General features: G+C 37.3%; 1 protein-coding gene across 1 annotated transcript in view; it reads left to right on the top strand.

Moving 5' to 3' along the window:
- TEX11 (testis expressed 11) overlaps positions 1 to 21,493 on the top strand; it is a 243,070-nt gene that overhangs the window by 30,954 nt on the left and 190,623 nt on the right. Inside the window, exons 5-7 of the mRNA XM_070291774.1 lie at positions 2,282 to 2,361; positions 20,519 to 20,599; positions 20,681 to 20,800. Of these exons, the coding sequence (XP_070147875.1) occupies positions 2,282 to 2,361; positions 20,519 to 20,599; positions 20,681 to 20,800 (281 nt within the window). The remainder of the gene's footprint in view (positions 1 to 2,281; positions 2,362 to 20,518; positions 20,600 to 20,680; positions 20,801 to 21,493) is intronic.

The following is a 21,493-nucleotide window of genomic DNA, read 5'->3' as shown; positions in this document are numbered from 1 at the left end:
ATTTGTCATAGATTTTCTTCCAAGGAACAAGTGTCTTTTACTTTCATGGCTGCAATCACCATCTGCAGTGGTTTTGGAGCCCAAGAAAATAAAGTCTGTCCCTGTTTCCATTGTTTCCCCATCTATTTGCCATGGAGTGATGGGCCCGGATGCCATGATCTTAGTTTTTTGAATGTTGAGTTTTAAGCCAGCTTTTTCACTCTCCTCTTTCACTTTCATCAAGAGGCTCTTTAGTTCCTCTTTGCTTTCTGCCGTAAGGGTGGTGTCATCTGCGTATCTGAGGTTATTGATATTTCTCTCAGCAATCTTGATTCCAGCTTGTGCTTCATCCTGCCCAGCATTTCGCATGATGGACTCTGCATATAAGTTAAATAAGCGCTACCCACTTACTGAGTACATACTCCTTTATAGGGTTGTCAAACCATGTTATGGCAGGCAGTAGGTCAAAGGGACGAGGTAAGACTCCAGAATGAAAATACCAGGCACATTATTCTTGAAGATTTAGAAAGGAATGGATTAAAGCTAAGTAAACAGGACAAATAAAGAATTCACAAGTGCCAGCAGATGTAAAGTTAGAGATGTGAGAAAAAAATCTTTGTTTTGTGTAAAGTCCATCAACAAGCACCTAACCAGGATATTTATAGTATAAAGGGCCAAGAACAGGCTGATGAGAAGATGAGGATAAAACAACAACATCAAAGAAAGCATCTTTATACTGAAATAGCATTCTGTCTTAGCCTCAGCTGCCTTTGGTCAGAAGGCTTAATGGTGATAATTATACACACCTGGATTAAGAAGGTAGGCCTGGAGCAAAGTTCTTAGACATTTCCCACAGAGGGACACTGCTTCATGCTGAACTAGGATAGACTGAGGTGAAGGAAGTGGTATTTTTCAAAAAGGTTATGATCATTGGGAAATGTTGCTGTGAAGTCAGGGAAGCTGATCTTTGTGAGTGCAGCTTTAGTAAAATGATAATGAAGCCTAACAGATTGTAGGACGTTAGGGAAAAGAGGGAGTAGTAATAAAATTGAGATAGTAGGTCATTCAGTTCATGAAATTTTGAGACTTTCTTGGTGGTCCTTGTTAAGAACCACCTGGCAATGCAGGGACACAGGTTTGATCCCTGATCGGGGAACTAAGATCCCACAAGCCTGCACCACAACAAGAGAGACCACATACCAGAAGACCTGGAGTGCTGCAGTTAAGACCTGATGCAGCCAAATAAATTAATTTAAAAAAAAAGTTTGGCAATGAGAGGAAGAGGTGAAATGGGATGGAAGCTTGAAGCACAGTGGGGTTGGTTGAATTTTTTCAAAGAAGGGAAATGGATATATTTGAAGGTAGAGGGGAAGGAATAGAGAGAAGCACTGAAAATATCTTTGGAGAGGGGAAATAATTGAGAGATCAGGGTCATTGAGAATACTGAAAAATTAGTAAACTTTGAAAAAAAGAAACATTTTCAAAACTGGAAATGCAAGACAATGTAAATATATATTTAGAAATTATTTTACTGTAAGTTTTTTTCCAGAAACAAATTAAATTTGTTGAGGAAATGAATAAATTTTACATTTTGTGATGGTTAATAAAAATTTGATTACTTCAATTACCCTGTAATGTAAGCTGGGCAAATCCCTTTTTTATTGGAATATAATTAAAATGATACTAGCATAGATAGAATGGCTGCAGAGTTTTAAAAATATCAAGGCAATTAGTTCAGTTATATGTGGAGTTATCTTTAAAAATCTGGGTATGTTTTATGATGAAAAAAACCACACAAATAAAAAGGTTATAGTTATTCAAGCTTTCCTATTTTCAGGGTAAATTAACTGTACAATGAAGATATCTGTAGTTTCTAAGTTATGCTTCAAGAACTTTATCTTATCTGAAGAAAATATTTAGGAAGTTTCACATTTTAGGAGAATAATCTTAAAATATTCTAATATTCAGAAATTTTGTCAGATGTTGAATAACTTTAGATTTCAATTCTACTTAGAATTTTCCTGCTGGCATGGTGCATACAAGAGCATCATATGAGTCTTTGGAATTTAAGACCTGCAGAAATTAAAATTTGAAAATATCTGTTTGACTTAAGCAAATTATTCATTTGGTAATTTTCAGGTCATCTACTTTCGGTAATTGATCTTTTAAAAAGGGCTTTAAAAGTCCTATTTTTAATAACAAATATGATTTTACTTCACTCCTCTTTTCTCTTTATAGGTGCATATAAAAGGAGAATGTTTTGTGTTTATGGGTATCTAATTACTGAATTACTGTTTTGCAGTGCGGCATGTTGCTTGTAAGTTGATTCGCATGTGTGAACACCCAGATGCTTCAGAAGAAGCTATTCAGAGACAAATTTTGGTAAGTCCTAATTAAATCAGGAAAGGGCATATGCAGTGAGATAGTCATTACCCTGTGAAGATGGTTGAATTTAGTGTAAACATGGAAGAGGTGTTATATCCTTTAGTTCTGTCAATGTTGTTGTTATTCAGTCTTTAAGTTGTGTTTGACTTGTGACACCATGGACTGCAGCAGACCGAGCTTCCCTGTGCCTTATTATCTCCTGGAGTTTGCTCAAACTTGTGTTCATTGTCAGCAATACCATCCAAGCATTTCATCCTCTCTTACCCCGTTCTCCTCCTGCCCTCTGTCTTTCCCAACATCGGGGTCTTTTCCAGTGAGTTGGTTCTTTGCATCAGGGGGCCAAAATATTGGAGCTTCAGCTTCAGTATCAGTCCTTCCAATGAATATTCAGGGTTGATTTCCTTTAGGATTGACTGGTTTGATTTCCTTGCTGTCCAAGGGATTCTTAAGAGTCTTCTCCAGCACCACACTTGAAAAGCACCAGTTCTTCAGTGCTCAGCCTTCTTTATGGTCCAACTCTCACATCTGTACCTGACTACTGGAAAAACCATAGCTTTGACTATACAGATGGACATTTGTTGGCAGAGAGATGTCTCTACTTTTAAATATGCTGTCTAGGTTTGTCATAGCTTTTCTCCAAAGGAGCAACCATCTTAATTTCATGGGTGCAGTCACCTTCCACAGTGATTTTTTTAACCGAAGGAAAAAAAAAAAGTCACTGTTTCTACTTTTCCCCAATTTGTTTGCCATGAAGTGATGGGACTGGACGCGATGATCGTAGCTTTTGAATGCTGAGCTTTAAGCCAGGCTTTTTACTCTCCTCTTTCACCTTCATCAAGGGCCTCTTCAGTTCCTCTTTGCTTTCTGCCATTATAGTGGTGTCATCTGCATATCTGAGATTGTTGATATTTCTCCTAGCAGTCTTGATTCCAGTTTGTGATTCATCCAGCCTGGCATTTCACATGTTGTACTCTGCATATAAGTTAAATAAGCTGGGTGACAATATACAGCCTTGATGTATTCCTTTCCTAATTTTCAACCAGTCCTTTGTTCCATGTCCAGTTCTGACTGTTGCTTCTTGACCTGCATATAGGTTTCTCACGAGACAGATAAGGTGATCTGGTATTCCCATCTCTTTAAGAATTTTCCACAGCTTGTGATCCACACAGTCAAAAGCTTTAGTGTAGTCAGTGAAGCAGAAGTAGATGTTTTTCTGGAATTCCCTTTTTTTCTGTATGATCAAGCAGATGTTGGCAATTTGATCTCTGGTTCCTCTGCCTTTTCTAAATCCAGCTTGAACATCTGGAATTTTTTGGTTCATGTACTGCTGAAGCCTAGCTTGAAGGATTTTGAGCATTACCTTGCTACCATGTGAAATGAGGGCAATTGTATGGTAGTTTGAACATTCTTTGGTATTACCTTTCTTTGGGATTGGAATGAAAACTGACCTTTTTCAGTCCTGTGGCCTCTGCTGAGTTTTCCAAATCTTCTGACATATTGAGTGCAGCATCATCTTTTAGGTTTGAAATAGCTCAGCTGGAATTCCATCACATCCACTAGCTTTGTTGATAGTAATGCTTCCTAAGGCCAACTTGATTTCACACTCCAAGATGTCTGGCTCTAGGTCAGTGGTCACACACACCATCGTGCTTATCCAGGTCAATAAGACCTTTTTTGTGTAGTTCTTCTGTTAATTCTTTCCACGTCTTCTTAATCTCTTCTACTTCTGCTAGGTCCTTTCCATTTCTCTCTTTTATTGTGTTTATCTTTGCATGAAATGTTCCCTTGGTATCTAATTTTTTTGAAGAGATTTCTAGTTTTCCTCTTTCTCTGGCTTGTTCACTCAAGAAGGCTTTCTTTTCTCTCCTTGCTGTTCTCTGGAACTCTGCATTCAGTTGGGTATATCTTTCCCTTTCTCCTTTGCCGTTTGCTTCTCTTCTCAGCTATTTGTAAGGCCCCCTCAGACAACCACTTTGCCTTCTTGCATTTCTTTTTCTTGGGGATGGTTTTGGTCACCATCTCTTGTACAGTGTTACAGACCTCTGTCTACAGTTCTTCAGGCACTCTGTCTGTCAGATCTAATCCCTTGAATCTATTTCTCACTTCCACTGTATAATCATAAGGGATTTGATTTAGGTTGTATCTGAATGGCCTAGTAGTTTTCCCTACTTTCTTCAATTTAAGTCTGAATTTTGCAATAAGGAGTTCATGATCTGAGTCATAGTCAGCTCTCGGTCTTGTTTTGCTGACTGTATAGAGCTTCTCCATCTTTGGCTGAAGAGAATATAATCAGTCTGATTTCGGTATTGACATCTGGTGATGTCCATGTGTAGAGTTGTCTTTTGTGTTGTTGGAAGAGGGTGTTTGCTATAACCAGTGCATTCTCTTGGCAAAACTCTGTTGTCCTTTGCTCTGCTTCACTTTGTACTCCAAGGGCATACTTGCCTGTTACTCCAGTCATCTCTTGACTTCCTACTTTGCCTTCCAGTTCCCTATGATGAAAAGGACATCTTTTTTGGGTATTCTAGAAGGTGTTGTAAGTCTTCATAGAACCGTTCAACTTCAGCTTCTTTGGCACTTAGTGATTTGGGCATAGACTTGGATTTTTGTGATATTGAATGATTTGCCTTGGAAACGAACAGAGATGATTCTGTCGTTTTTGAGATTGCTCCCTAAGCACTGCATTTTGGACTCTTGTTGACTATGAGGGCTACCCATTCCTTCTAAGGGATTCTTGCCCACAGTAGTAGGTATAACAGTCATCTGAATTAAATTCTCCCATTCCCATCCATTTTAGTTCACTGATTCCTAAAATGACAGTGTTCACTGTTGCTGTCTCCTGCTTGACCATGTCCAATTTACCTTGATTCATGGATCTAACATTCCAGGTTCCTATGCAATATTGTTCTTCATAGCATTGGACTCTACTTTCAGCACCTGACACATCCACAACTGAGCATTGTTTCTGCTTTGGCCCAGCCTCTTCATTCTTTCTGGAGCTATTTCTCTGCTCTTCCCTAGTAGTACATTGGACACCTGCTGACCTGGGAGTCTCATTTTCCAGTGTCGTATGTTTTTGTCTTTTCATACTATCAATGTTACTTTCATAATAATTATATCTATTATCATTAGAGGTCTCAGTATACTGTAGTTGTTAGTACAGTGATTCAGTGGGCTAAATGTTGAACTTATAATTCAGAATTTATGAAAAGTAATGAAAGTAGTCAAAAGTAATAGTTTTCTACTCCCTCCCTTTCTACCCTCTGTCTTGCTCCCTATAAGCAAGTATGTTTTTAATGGAAAATATTTTCCCAGTATTTTAAAACAGTATTTTATTGAAAAGCTCAAATGTACACACAAAGTAGAAGACATAGTATGATTCCCCTATTTACTCATCACTCAGCTAGAGTAATCATCAACTCACCACCACTCTTGTTTATTCTATATCTCTCCTAAGCAATCCCATGGATTATTTTCAAACAAATCCAAAAAATTATTTTGCCCATAAATATTTCAAGACTTTTTACTCCAAAAAACCCTATTATTATACCCAATAAAATTTAATAAAGATTTTTCTAAAATCATAAAATATCCAGTCTTCCCTCCCTGTAACTTCTCACACTTATCCTCCTCCACCCTGCTTCTTTCCAGTTGGTTTTTAGAATCAGCATTAAATTTGCACCTTGTACTTTGTTAATATATTCTGTAGTTTCCTAAATTCTGCATTCTGATAACTACATCATAAGTGTATTGTTTAATACAATACTTTGTCCTCTGTTTTTCCAGAAAACTAGTAGTTAGATTTAGAAGCTTGATCTGATTCAGGTTCATTTTTGTCAAGAATAATTCATCAGCGGTATGGTGTACTTCCATCAGGAGGCAGTAATGTCTGTTGTTTCTCTTCTGTTGTGTAGTGCCCTTTGATGATTGTTATCCCTAGGTCCATTATTTCTGTGGAGATTTGCATATTCTAACTCTGTATTCCTTCTTTGTTTATTAACTGGAATAGAGAGAAGCTTTCATAAACGATTTGGTCACTCTGAAGTATACTTTGTCTGAGAAAGTCGTGACTCTTCCCCTTTATTTAACAGTTTTCAGAATAATGAGTTGGTTCTTTAACATCCTTTAATGATGACTGTTTTTTTAAAATACTCTGAATTCATGGGTTTTAACATACTTAGTGACTTTCAATCTTTTGTAGTTATTATTCTTACTGAAGCAGAGTGTCCTACTTTTGGCTAGTAGGAGCCTCTTTAAGTGGTTCTGAGTCTTTTGGCATGAATGCAGCAGTTTTAATAGTTTTATTTGGTTTCTGATATGACAAGTTATCCAGGTTTGTCTTGTATAGTTCCTGCTCTAGAACTGGAATCAGCCATTCCTCTGAGGAGCCCTGTTTCCTTTTAGTGGAGAGTGTTATTTAGAAATAAGAGTCTGGATGTTACAAGTGCTCATTGCTATTGCATTGGCATTGTTTCTAGACCTTTTAAGTTGACAGAGCTATGAAGTACATTTTTTTAAAAAGAAAGTACATAATGAGTTCATACTGATATTTCCAATTGCTATTTAGGATTATAGTGTTTTACTTAGCTTCTTTTTTTTTAAACTTAGTTTCTTGATTTTATATTTGTGTCTCTGGTTCTAAAAATCTTGGGGCTAAACATTAATATAATGAATAACCTCTTTTATCCTGAAAATTATTTTTATAGTAGTTTCATAATATACCAGTATCAATATTATTACAAAGAATGATTTCTAAAACTGGTTAGGAATTTTTTTGCAGTTTTGTTCTTAAAGGTATATCCCACTAGGAATGTACAGTCAGAATATTGTTTCAGTATTATTAAAATGTTATTTTAAAATTATGGCAAAAATTCCTTTCTCTGATTATGCTGTCAACTTGATACAGTTAGATTTATTTGCTTCTGTTTGCTTTTGATTTTTGTGATTGCTTCCCTCTTACCCATTTTGATTTAATGTTGTTTTATAATTATGTAAAATATTGACATGGTTCTGAAGTCAAGTCAAATCTACTAAAGGAACTATCTTTGGATAAGTCTAGCTTCTATCTCTGTCTTTTACACGCTGTTCTCTCCCTTCCCCTGTAGATAACTATTTTGTTTATTTATTTTTTATCCTTCTGACTGTAGTTGTTAAGTTGCTAAGTCATCTCCTTGTGACTCATGGACTGCAGCACACTAGGCTTCCCTGTCCTTCACAGTATCCCAGAGTTTGCTCAGATTCATGTCCATGTCCATTGAGTTGGTGATGGTATCTAACAGATCCTTTGATAGACATGTATGTATGCATGTGTGTACATACATAAATATGTATACAAACATTTTTGATAAATGTATGTATGCCTGCATGTACACATGTATTTTATTGAAGCATTATTTATAGTATTAGTTTCATGTGTACAACATAGAGATTCAGTATTTTTATAGATTATACTCCATTTAAAATAATGGCCATATGGCCCTTTGCTGTACAATATATCTGTGTTGCTTATTTATTGTATACGCAGTAGTTTGTATCTCTTTATCCCCAACCCCTTTCTTGTCCCTTCTTCTTTCTCACCACTGGTAACCACTATATTCTTCTCTATATCTGTGAGCTTGTTTCTGTTTTGTTATATGTATTTGTTTGTTTTATCTTTTATATTCCTCATGTAAGTGATAGCATAGAATATTTGTCTTTCCTTTTGGTTTTAGAGTCTTCCCTGGTGGCTCAGATGGTAAAGCATCTGCCTACAATGCAGGAGACCCAGATTTGATCCCTGGCTTGGGAAGATCCTCTGGAGAAGGAAATGGCAACCCACTCCAGTACTCTTGCCTGGAAAATCCCATGGACAGAGGAGTATTGTAGGCTACAGTCCATGGGGTTGCAAAGAGTTGGACACAATTGAGCAACTTCACTTTCACTTTCTTTCTTTTGGTTTTAAAATAGAAGCAAATAGGTATTCATACCTATTTAAGAATATCTTACCTGTTTATCTAAGAATACTTATAAAATTATTCCTATCTATTTATCTAAGAATACCTGTTTATCTAGGAACCTGCCCCAAGGCTCTTAGATAGTTGGTAACATTCCATATGTATACTTTTCTCCACCATTTTTTGGAAAATAATAGTTTACTTTATTCTGAGATCACTACAGTTAACTTTGATTACTATATTCTTGCCTGGAGAATCCCATGGACAGAAGAACTTGGTGGGTTGTAGTCTTTAGGATCACAAAGAGTTGGACATGACTGAGTGTGCATGCTTATGATTTGTTGTTGTTCAGTCGCTCAGTCGTGACCAACTCTTTGAGACCCCATGGACTGCAGCATGCCAGGCTTCCCTGTCCTTAACCATCTCCCGGAATTTACTCAAACTCATGTCCATTAAGTCAGTGATGCCATCCAGCCATCTCATCCTCTCATCCCCTTCTCCTCCTGCATCAGGGTCTTTTCCAGTGAGTCGGCTCTTCTCACTAGATGGCCAAAGTATTGGAGCTCCAGCTTCAGCATCAGTCCTTCCAATGATTATTCAGGACTGATTTCCTTTAGGATTGACTGGTTGGATCTCCTTGCAGTCCAAGGGACTCTCAAGAGTCTTCTCCAACAGCACAGTTTGAAAGCATCAATTTTTTGGTGCTCAGCCTTCTTTATGGTCAAACTCTCACATTTCTATATGACTACTGGAAAAACCATAGCTTTGACTATATGGACCTTTGTCAGCAAAGTAATGTCTGTGCTTTTTAATATGCTGTCTAGGTTGGTCATAGCTTTTCTTCCAAGGAGCACATGTCATCTAATTTCATGGCTGCAATCACCATCTGCAGTGGTTTTGGAGCCCAAGAAAATAAAGTCTGTCTCTGTTTCCATTGTTTTCCCATCTCTTTGCCATGAAGTGATGGAACTGGATGCCATGATCTTAGTTTTTTGAATGTTGAGTTTTAAGCTAGCTTTTTCACTCTTCTCTTTCACCTTCATCAAGAGCCTCTTCAAGAGTTCCTCTTCACTTTTTGCCATAGTGGTGGTGTCATCTGCATATCTGAAGTTATTGATATTTCTGCCAGAAATCTTGATTCTGACTTGAGCTTCATCCAGCTCAGCATTTCACATGATGTACTCTGAATATAAGTTAGATAAGCAGGGTGACAGTATATAGCCTTGATGTACTCCTTTCCCAATTTTGTACCAGTCCGTTGTTCCATGTCCAGTTCTAACTGTTACTTCTTGACCTGCATACAGGTTTCTCAGGAGGCAGGTAAGGGAGTCTGGTATTCCCATTTCTTGAAGAATTTTCCAGTTTGTTGTGATCCACACAGTCAAAGGCTTTAACATAGTCAATGAAGCAGAAGTTTTTCTGAAATTCTCTTGCTTTTTTCTGTGATCCAGTGGATGTTGGCAATTTGATCTCTGGTTCCTCTGCCTTTTCTAAATCCAGCTTCTACCATCTGGAAGTTCTCAGTTCACGTACTGTTGAATCCTAACTTTAAGTATTTTGAGCATTTCCTTGCTAGCATGTGAAATAGGAGCAATTAATTGCACGGTAGTTTGAACATTCTTTCACATTGCCCTGATTTGGGATTAGAATGAAAACTGCCCTTTTCCAGTCCTGTGACCACTGCTGAATTTTCCAAATTTGCTGGCACATTGAGTGCAGCACTTTCACAACATCATCTTTTAGGATTTGAAATAGCTCAGCTGGAATTCCACTAGCTTTTTTCATAGTGATGCTTCCTAAGGCACACTTGGACTTCACACTCCAGGATGTCTGGCTTTAGGTTTATTTTTAAATTTATTTAACTTTTTTCCAGCCATACATATACATGTATCCATTTTTCCCCAAACTCCCCTCCCATCCAGGCTGCCACATAACATTGAGCAGATTTCTATGTGCTCTAGGGTAGGTCCTTACTTTTTTTTTTTTTTTTAACCCAACCTAACATTATATCCTTGGAGAAGGCAGTGGCACCCTACTCCAGTACTCTTGCCTGGAAAACCCCGTGGACAGAGGAGCCTGATGGGCTGCCGTCTGTGGGGTCGCACAGAGTCGTTCTCCACTTTCACTTTTCAGTTTCATGCATTGGAGAAGGAAATGGCAACCCACTCCAGTGTTCTTGCCTGGAGAATCCCAGGGATGGGGGAGCCTGATGGGCTGCCGTCTATGGGGTCGCACAGAGTCGGACATGACTGATGCGACTTAGCAGCAGCAGCAGCAGCAGCAACATTATATCCTAGAGATCACTCCATAGAATGACTCCAAAGAATATAGACATATTCTTTATTTTTTTAGCTACATGGTATTATTCAGTTGGTGCATGTACTTTATATTCAACCTGCCATCTTTGATGGACATTTGGGTGCTGCAATGAAATGCCTTGTGCATGTATCTTTTCCTGTTTTTAAGGCTGTTACTCATAACCATTTTTGTTTTTATTTGTCATGTTTACTTCCATATATCTTAATCATATGCTGATATCACTGTATTAGTTTGGTAGGCTGCCGTAAGAAAATACTATGGAGTGGGTGGTCTAAACAATGGGAATTTATTTTCTCACAATTCTGTCAAAAATCATGATCTAAAATCAAGTTTAAGATCAAGGTGTTGGAAAGTTTGTTTTCTTCTGAGGCCTCTTTTTGGATTGCAGATAGCTGCCTTTTGGCTGTGCCCTCTGTGTGTGCACATCCCTGGTGTCCCTTTGTGTATCCAGATTTCTTATAAGGATACTAGTCAGATTGGATTAGGGCACACCTTAATGGTGTCATTTTAAATTCATTTTGTTAAAGGCCCTATCTTCAAATACAGTCACATCCTGAGGTACTGGGACCTAGGGCTTCAACATATAAAGTTTTGGATGGGGAGGGGACAATGCAGTTCAGCTTACAATAATTAATTCTTGATTCATCAGCTTCACATATTGTCTGTTTCTTATACAGAAATACTACATATACTCTCTGTTTCACAGATATGTGAAGATTTATCTCATATTACATATTACCTCCCTGACTCTGCCTTTCAGTTTTTGTTAGTTATATTATACTCTTTTTGATTTATGTTAATAATTATTATTTAAATTTAAATTTATTTATTTTTATATATTTAAGTATTTATTTCTTACTCCATCAGTTTTGGAGAGTATATATTTTTTAAACTAATTAATTATATTTTTGGACTGTGCTAGGTCTTCAATGCTACATGCAGGCTTTATCTAGTTGTGGTGAGTAGGGGTGCTACTCTTCTTTGCTTCTCCTTGTGGTGGTTTCTCTTACGTGGAGTACAGGCTCTGGGCAAGCGGGCTCAGTCATTATGGTGCATGGCCCAGTTGCCCCACGGCATGTGGGATCTTCTCAGACCAGGGACCAAACCTGCGTACCCTTCATTGGCAGGCAGATTCCCAACCACTGGACCACCAGGGAAGTCCCAGAGAGTATATCTTTAGGTTCAACTCTGAGGATATTAGTAGCTTATCATCCTCTCTCCCTTTCTTCATCATTAACTTTCCAACTTCAGTTACATCTAACGTTTGCATTTTTGGCTTTATTGATTTCAAAGAATGCTAACTAAAAGCATTTTATTGATTATGACTGCGATTTAATTCTGTGGATAATAATGATATATCTCTTTATGTTTTCATCTATTAGCTGTCCTATTTCCTCAGGTATTCTGTTTGTTGAGTAGTGGGTTGTCCTTTCATATTACTGGTTTCCCTCAAAAATTTGGTGATTCTTGCTTACGTTTGATTTGAGAGTCCTTGATAGTTTTCTGTGAATAGCGTGTCACACTGTTTACTGTAACCCGAGTCCAATAACTGATCGAGAATTAGGAGCAGAGATTTTGCATTGACCTGTGTTGTCAGCCATCTGGAACTTTACTTTTTTCTAGTCTAAGTGATCATACTCACTGTTCCTTTCTGAGGAGGAGGGGAAAGTCTTTTGGGAGTGAAGCCTACTGCCTGATACTCTACTGTTCACATCCAGAATGTTTCCATGTTTTGCATTTTTGTGCATTTTAGCATGTAGGTTTTTGCCCCAGTCCATTTGCTGTCTATTTTTCAGAGGTTCTTCATAATTTCCAATCAACTAAAAATACTTTGTTTTTTCAGGACTATTATTAATATGAAAATATGCATATAATATTATTTCTATTAAAATATGTAAATTCCTAGAAATGGTGTATATGATCTGTATCATAATATATATTTATATGATATTAAATATCATTTCTAGTATAGCATAGTATATACTATATATACATATCATTTCTAGGGATTTGTAATAAAAGGGGTGGCTATAGTGTATACTCAGTCCTCCATCTTGACTCAGTTCTTGTTTGCTTCCACAGTATTTATACGTATTACTCATCAACTTTTTATTTAGATGTCTTTCAGTTATAAAAGTGTGAGCTTCTTTGGGGTACCTGGCATGTAATGGATATATAATAAGTATTTGCTGAACTAAGAAAATTTTTATTAGAGATATAATTAAATATCAGATCCCAGGTATGTTGACTTATAATCTAGTGTTTATCATAGAAAAATTTCTTTAAGTATGTGAGGCATTAATTTTTAGAACTTTCTCTTATTATTTAAATTATCCCAATGTTTTCTTTTCATATTTCTTAGAAGATGTATTTTCAAGTCTATTAATTTTTTATTATTGCTTTTAAGACCATTTTTCTTTAATTATGGAGTTCCATGCAGAACATAGGATTCTAATAAATGCTGTTACTTTTTTGTTTTCTGAGGATTACACTGCTGAATCTGGACAGAGTATAAATATTTTACCTAACATAATTATCAGCCAATTTAGAAGAGGTGTGAATTTTAAAAATTTATTAATTTTTAATTGGAAGATACTTGCTTTGCAATATTGTGTTAGTTTCTAACATACATCAGCATGAATCAGCCATAGGCATATGTATTTCTCCACCCTCTTGAACCTGAACCTCCCTCCCACCCCATCCAACCCTTTTACATTGTTACAGAGCACCAAATTTGAGCTTCTTGCATCATACAGCAAATTCCCACTGGTTATCTGTTTTACATATGGTAATGTATATGTTTCAATGCTATTCTCTCAATTCGTCCCACTGTCTTTTTCCCCCCACTGTGTCTACAAGTCTGTTCTCTATGTCTGCGTCTCCATTGCTGCCCTGCAAGTGGGCTCATCAATGCCATCTTTCTAGATTCCATGTGAAAGTGAAAGTGTTAGTCACTTAGTCATGTCTGACTCTTTGTGACCCCATGGACTGTAGCCCTCCAGACTCCTCTGTCCATGGAATTAATTCTTCAGGCAAGAATACTGGAGTGGGTTGCCATTCCCTTCTCCAGGGGATCTTCCCGACCTTCCCGACCCAGTGACTGAACCCAGGTCCCCTGCATTGCAGGCAGATTCTTTACTGTCCAAGCCACCAGGGAAGCCCTAGATTGCATATATATGCATTAATATACTGTATTTATCTTTCTCTTTTTGAGTTACTTCACTCTGTATAATAGGCTCTAAGTTCATCCACCTCATTAGGACTGACTCAAATGTTTTCCTTTTTGTGGCTGAGAAATATTCCATTATATATAGATACCCAAACTTCTTTATCCATTCATCTGTCAATGGATATCTATGTCCATTGTCTTAGCTATTGTAGATAGTACTGCAATGCATGTTTGGGTGCTTTCTGTTACGGTTTCCTCAGGGTATATGCCCAGTATTGAGACTGTTGGATCATATAGTAGTTTTATTCCTAGTTCTTTAAGGAATATCCATATGGTTCTCCATAGTCACTGTATCAATTTACATTCTCACCAACAATACAAGAGAGTTCCCTTTTCTCTACATCTTCTCCAGCATTTATTGTTTATAGATTTTTTGATGATGATCATTCTGATTGGTGTGAGGTGACACCTCATTGCAGTTTAGATTTGAATTTCTCTAATAATGAGTGATGTTGAGCATCTTTTTGTGTGTTTATTAGCCATCAGTATGTCTTCTTTGGAGAAATGTCTGTTTAGATCTTCTGCCCACTTTTTGTTTGAGTTGTTTGTTTTTCTGGTATTGAACTACATGGGCTCCTTGTATATTTTAGAGATTAATACATTGTCAGATATCTCATTTGCAATTATTTTCTCCCATTCTGAGGTTTGTCTTTTCACCTCATTTGTAGTTTCCTTTGTTGTGCAAAAGCTTTTAAGTGTAATTAGGTCCCATTTGTTTATTTTCATTTTTATTTCCATTACTCTAGGAGGTGAATCATAGAGGATTTGCTGTAATTTATATCAAGGAGTGTACTATCTATGTTTTCCTGTTAGGAGCTTTGTAGTTTCTGGCCTTACATTTAAGTCTTTAATCCATTTTGAGTTTATTTTTGTGTGTTGTGTTAGGAGGTGTTCTAGATTCATTCTTTTACATGCAGCTGTTCAGCTTTTCCAGCACCATTATTGAATAGGCTGTTTTTTCTCCATTGTATATCCTTGCATCCTTGGTCAAACATAAGGTGCCCATATGTGCGTGGGCTTTATCATATCTCTGGGCTTTATGTCTTGTTCCATTGATCTGTATTTCTGTTTTTGTGTCAGTACCGTATTGTCTTGATGACTGTAGCTTTGTATAAAGTCTGAAGTCAGGAAGGTTGATTCCTCCAGCTCTGTTTTTCTTTCTTAAGATTGCTTTGGCTGTTTGAGGTCTTTTGTGTTTCCATGCAAATTATGAAATTTCTTGTTCTAGTTCTGTGAAAAATACCATTGGTGGTTTGTTAGGGATTGCACTGAATCTGTAGATTGCTTTGGGTAGTTTAGTCATTTTCACAATGTTGATTGTTCCAATCCAAGAGCATGTTATATCTCTGTGTCATCTCTGATTTCTTTCATCAGTGTCTTATAGATTTCTACATACAGGTATTTTGTCTCTTTACATAGGTTTATTCCTAGATATTTTATTCTTTTTTTTTTTTTTGCAGTAGTGAATGGGATTGTTTCCTTAATTTCTCTTTCTGATTTTTCATTGTTAGTGTATAGGAATGCAAGGGATATCTGTGTATCTTTTATTCCAATCTGCATTCCTTTTCTTTCTTTTTCTTCTCCGACTGCTGTGACTAGGACTTCCAAAACTGTGTTGAATAATAGTGGCAAGAGTGGGCACCCTTTTCTTGTTCCTGATTTTAGAGGAAATGCTTTCAGTTTTTCACCATTGAAAATAATGTTTGCTATGGGTTTGTCATATGTGGCCTTTAAATGTTGAGGTATGTTCCTTCTATGCCTACTTTCTGGAGAGTTTTTATTATAAATGAGCGTTTAATTTTGTGGAATAGCTTTCTCTAGATGATTGGTATTTTATCTTTCAGTTTGTTAATATGGTATATAGCATTGATTGATTTGCATATACTGAAGAATCCTTGCATCACAGGGATAAAGCCCACTTGAACATGATGTATGGTCCTTTTAATGTTGTTGGATTCTGTTTGCTAGAATTATGTTGAGGATTTTTTCATATATGTTCATCACTGATATTGACCTGTAATTTTCTTTCTTTGTGGCAGCTTTGTCCTTTGTCTGGTTTTGGTATCAGTGTAATGGGGGCTTTGTAGAATGAGTTTGGGAGTTCTCCTTCCTGTGCAATTTTCTGGAAGAGTTTGAGGACAATAGGTATTAGCTCTTCTCTAAACTTTTGGTAGAATTTGCCTGTGAAGCCATCTGATTCTGGGCTTTTGTTTGTGGGAAGATTTTTTTATTACAGTGTTGATTTCCATGCTTTTGATTGGTCGCTTCATTTTTTCTGTTTCTTCCTGATTCAGTTTTGCAAGGTTATATTTTTCTAAGAATTTGTCCATTTCTTAGAGGTTGTGTGTTTTATTGGCATAGAGTTGCTTGTAGTAGTCTCTTGTGATCCTTTGTATATCTGTATTGTCGTAATTTCTTTTTCATTTCTAATTTTATTGATCTAAGTCTTCTCTTTTTCTCTTGATGAGTTTATCTAATGGTTTATCAATTTTGTTTATCTTTTCAAAGAACCAGCTTTTTGAAATATAAATTTATTTATTTTAATTGGAGGTTAATTACTTTACAGTATTGTATTGGTTTTGCCATACATCAACATGATTCTGCCACGGGTGTACACGTGTTCCCCATCCTGAACCCCCCTCCCACCTCCCTCCCCGTACCATCCCTCTGGGTCATCCCAGTGCACCAGCCCCAAGCATCCTGTATCCTGCATCGAACCTGGACTGGCGATTTATTTCATATATGATATTATACATGTTTCAGTGCCATTCCCCCAAATCATCCTACCCTCTCCCTCTCCCACAGAGTCCAACAGACTGTTCTATACATCTGTGTCTCTTTTGCTGTCTCGAACCAGCTTTTAGATTTATTTATCTTTGCTATTGTCTCCTTCATTTCTTTCATTTCTACTCTGATCTTTATAATTTCTTTCCTTCTCCTGACTTTGGATTATTTTTGTTCTTTTTCTAGTTACTTTAGGTTTAGGGTTAAGTCGTTTATTTGATGTTTCTCTGGTGTCTTGAGGTAGGATTCTGTTGCCATAGACTTCCCTCATAGCACTGCCTTTACTGCATCACATTGGTTTTGAGTTGTTGTGTTTTCATTGTCATTTACGTCTAGGTATTTTTTGATCTCTTTAAATTCTTTGGTGACCTCTTGGTGATTCATAAGTGTATTATTTATCCTCTATGTGTTTGTGTTTTTATATTTTTCCCCGTAGTTGATATCTAATCTTATAGCATTATTGTCAGAAAAAATGCTTGAAATGATATCTGTTCTTTAAAATTTACCAAGGCTTGATTTGTGACTCAGATGTCATCTCTCCTGGAGAATGTTCCATGTGCACTTGAGAAAAAGTGCAATCTACTGTTTTTGGATGAAATGGCCTTTATGTATCAAGATATCAATTAGGTCCAACTGGTCCAATGTATCATTTAAAGCTTGTGTTTCTTTATTAATTTTCTGTCTGGATGATCTGTCCATTGGTGTGAGTTGGGTGTAAAAGTCCCTCACTATTACTTTGTTACTGTTGATTTCCCCTTTAATATTTGGTAACATTTGCCTTCTGTATTGAGGTGCTCCTATGTTGGGTACACATATATTTATAATTGTTATATCTTCTTGGATTGATCCCTTGATCATTATGTAGTGCCCTTCTTTGTCTCTTGTAACAGTCTTTCTATTTTATCTGATATGAGTATTGCTGCTCCAGCTTTCTTTTGATTTCTATTTGCATGGAATATCTTTTCCAAGCCCCTCACTTTCATTCTGTATGTGTCTCTAGGTCTTAAGTGGATTTCTTGTAGACAGCCTATATAGGCATCTTGTTTTTATATCCATTCAGCCAATCGGTGTCTTTTGGTTGGAACATTTAATCCATTTATACTTAAGGTAATTATTGATATATATGATCCTATTACCATTTACTTTATTGTTTGTGGTTTGTTTTTTTAGTCCTTTTCTTTTGTCTTATGCTTCCTGCTTAGAAAAGTTCCTTTAGCATTTGTTGTAAAGCTGGTTTGGTGGTACTGAATTCTCTTAACTTTTCCTTGTCTGGAAAGCTTTTGATTTTTCCTTTGAATATGAATGAAATCCTTGCTGGGTAGAGTAATCTTGGTTGCAGGCTTTTCACTTTCATCACTTTAAGTATATCCTGCCACTCCTTCCTGGCCTGCAGTTTCTGTTGAAAGATCAGTTGTTACAGGGATCCCCTTGAATATTATTTGTTGCTTTTCCCTTGTTGCTTTTAATATTTGTTCTTTGTGTTTAATTTTCATTAGTTTGATTAGTATTTGTCTTGGTGTGTTTCTCCTTGTGTTTATCCTGTATGGGACTCTCTGGGTTTTCTGGATTTGGGTGGCTATTTCCTTTCCCATGTTAGGGAAGTTTTTGATTATAATCTCCTTCAGTATTTTTCCTACCCTTTCTTTTTCTCATCTTCTTCTGGGACCCATATAATTCAAAGGTTGGGTATGCTTAACGTGATCCCAGAGTTCTCTGAGACTGTCTCCTTTTCTTTATTCTGCTCTGCTTCAGTTATTTCCACCATTTTGTCTTTAGCTCACTTATTCATTCTTCTGCCTCAGTTATCCTGCTGTTGGTTCCCTCTAGTGTATTTTTAATCTTAGTTATTGTGTTGTTCATTGCTGATTGTCTCTTCTTTATTTCTGCTAGGTCCTTGTTAAACATTTTTTTTAAGTTTGTTGTCATTAATGATTGTTGAATTTTATTGAATACTTTTTTCTGTATCTATTGAATTGTTCCTATTTTTTCATTTTAATCTGTTAATATTGTGGATTATTTTACAGATACTCTTGTTAAACATTTTGTATCTTCTTGATCTGTGACTCCAGTCTATTTATCTGTGCTTCCATTTTATTTCTTAGTCTTTGGATCATCTTTACTATCGTTAATCTTGATTTATTTTTGAGGTAGACTATTTTCTCTTCATTTGTTTTGTCTTATGAGTTTTTACCACGTTCTTTTACCTGCTGGATATTTCTCTGTCTTTTCCTTTTATTTAATTTACTGTGTTTGGGGTCTCCTTTCTACAGGTGGGAAGGTTGTAGTTCCTTTTAACCGTGGAGTCTCCCTTCCCTAGGTGGGGTTGGACCAATGCCTTGTGAAGATTTCCTGGTTTGGCAGATTTGTGCCTGTGTTCTGGTGGAGGGAAAAAATTAATTTATTTTAAAGTAAGATGTTTTTTAAAAAGGAATAAATAGGTTATAAAAATAAAAATAAAAATAATAATGGAGAAAAAAACAACATTAGAACAGTATTATAAAGAAAAAAAGGGAAAAATAGCAAAGTATATATTGAATGGTAATATGAAAATATTCTTGTAATTCCTCCACTGACCTTTCCACACTGTGTGCTCTAGTCAATCTGGCTATTCAGAAATTCCTCCAATATTTCTAGGAAGATCTGTGGAGCTGTTCTGTGCAGTGTGTCTGAGACTCATATCTTGCCTTCCTCCAGCTTGTACTTGCTCCTAAAGTCCGCAGTTGCTCCTAAGCCCACAGTCTCAGGCTAATTGTGGGGATTTAATCTACTGCACCTGCTATAGGAGTGCTTCTCTCCTTTGCTCACACATCCTCTGGTGTTCCACTTTGGTTTTGGCCCTCCCTCTGTTTGTAGGCTGCTCTCTGGTGTCTGTTCCCAACCCAGACACAAGGCAGCCTATTAGGGCTCACATGCTCAGTTGGACACAGTTGGGGTGTGTGGGGAGTGCCTGCTGGAGCCAAGACCTGTGGTAAGTTTCCACAGTCTAAGGTGGCTCATGTACTTCCCCCATGGGAGCTGGCCCTGAGTTGTGGGTCCCTCAGCAGAGTCAAACTACTCAGTCTCCCAGGAAGGTGTGGGCAGTGACCTGTGTCTGCTCACAGCTCGGTGGCACTTGCAACCCCTGGGGTTGAGATTGTATTGGCCTCCTGTCCTCTGCCTCTAGCTCTTGCAGTGTCTTTTCTACCTTTGTAGATTGCAGCTGACTCATCCCACCTATGGCACTGGCAAAGGTGAGGTCCTGCATTCTGGGAGTGTGTGTAGTTAGAGTGTTCCCACAGCAGTGATCTCTTGCCTCTCTGGCTAGCCCATGATTTTCCCTGGACTCCCTCAGCTGGGTTGTTCTAGTCCCCTCAGAGTATCTTGATGGCAGCCAACCCTGATCTTCTCCCTGGGGTCTGACCCCTGAGGCCTGAGCCTGAGCATCTAGCCCCAGTTGTCGTGAAGGGCATGTAAGCTGCTTCTCTGCTGAAAAGTGCTGTTTGACAACGAACTCAGGTGAATTCTCTCCGTTTTGCCTTCTAAGCACCTGTTGCTGTTTTTCCCTCGGAGGTTCTAAAGCTCCCCCCGACCCCTCCTCTGAGGGGGTTTCTGAGTGTGTGGAAACTTTTCCTCTTTCGTGATTCCTTCCCAGGGGCACAAGTCCCTGACCTGAAATCTTGTCTATTTTCTTATCTTTATCTTTTGTTGTACCTTGTTGTAGGGAGGTTGGCTTGCCTTTTTGGAACTCTGGTGTTCAGCAGGCATTCTGTAGAAGTTATTCCATATTCAGATGAATTTTTGATGTATTTGTTGGGTGGGAAGGGTAATCTCCCCATCTTATTCCTCTGCCATCTTGAACATCTTTGAGGTGTGAATTTTTAACAATTATTTTGTACCTTCTTTCTTCCAGATGAGTATGAAAACAGGAAAAGGATGGGTGGATGTTGGAAATGTGGCGCTTGCTGATGATTTTTTTCAATCTGCCATGACTGTAAGTTACTGTTGATTTTTAACTGTTAGTAGCAATTGTGGTTATTCTTATCATTACATTGTATTGTGTTATATTTTCCAGAGTCTGGAGCAGTTATATTCCAAATTAACTCAGAGGAGCCCCACTGAGGAACATGTGATTATGCAGAAGAATACTGTGGAGAGGGACCTTTTGAAAGTGCTTTCTTACCAAGCAGAAGCAGTAGGTATCATAGTCACCAGAGCTTTACAGTGTGGCATTTTCTATATGTAAATGCAAAAGTGATGAGATATAACCTATTAGAAGAAAGTCAGGTGTCATTGGTCTTTTATTGCATATTATATTTAACCTTTTTAATCTCTGTTTTATAGCTGAAGGTGACATTACTAATGGTAATTGGTATTTATTGGGGTAGATGAAATTGAAAAGACTTAGATAACTAATCCTTATTTTCAACCACTGCATGTAATATCTATCATTTATTTGTGGCAGTGGTCTCTATTTGAAACACCTATCTCTGTGACTCTCTTACGTTCATAGTATGCCTAAAGTGTGTTGGTTGTTCATTCATTTCTGACTCTTTGTGACCCCGTGAACTGTAGACTACCAGGCTCTGCTGTCCATGGAATTCTCCAGGCAAGAATACTGGAGTGGTTTGCCATTTCCTTCTCCAATAGCTAAAGTATTGCCCCAAAAGAGCCTTCACATGTGCAATTATTCTGAGTTGTTTGCTAATATTTTCTAAAAGTGTGCTGATGTCAGTGTTCAGAGTTGTACTTTACCTCCGTTTGGCTTATAGGTTTCCTTCTTTTGTCACCAAGCTGTTCGGTGTGCATTTTAAGTTGACAAACTATAAGCTGGGATGAGTTTACTCTCTGAAATTATGTAATTCTGGAAATGAAAGAGAATTTAAAA

Source organism: Ovis canadensis, chromosome X (genome assembly GCF_042477335.2).
Source record: "Ovis canadensis isolate MfBH-ARS-UI-01 breed Bighorn chromosome X, ARS-UI_OviCan_v2, whole genome shotgun sequence".
In the NCBI taxonomy this organism is placed as follows: domain Eukaryota; kingdom Metazoa; phylum Chordata; class Mammalia; order Artiodactyla; family Bovidae; genus Ovis; species Ovis canadensis.
Note: the sequence above shows the minus strand (reverse complement) of the source record. Positions and strands in the feature narration are given on the sequence as shown.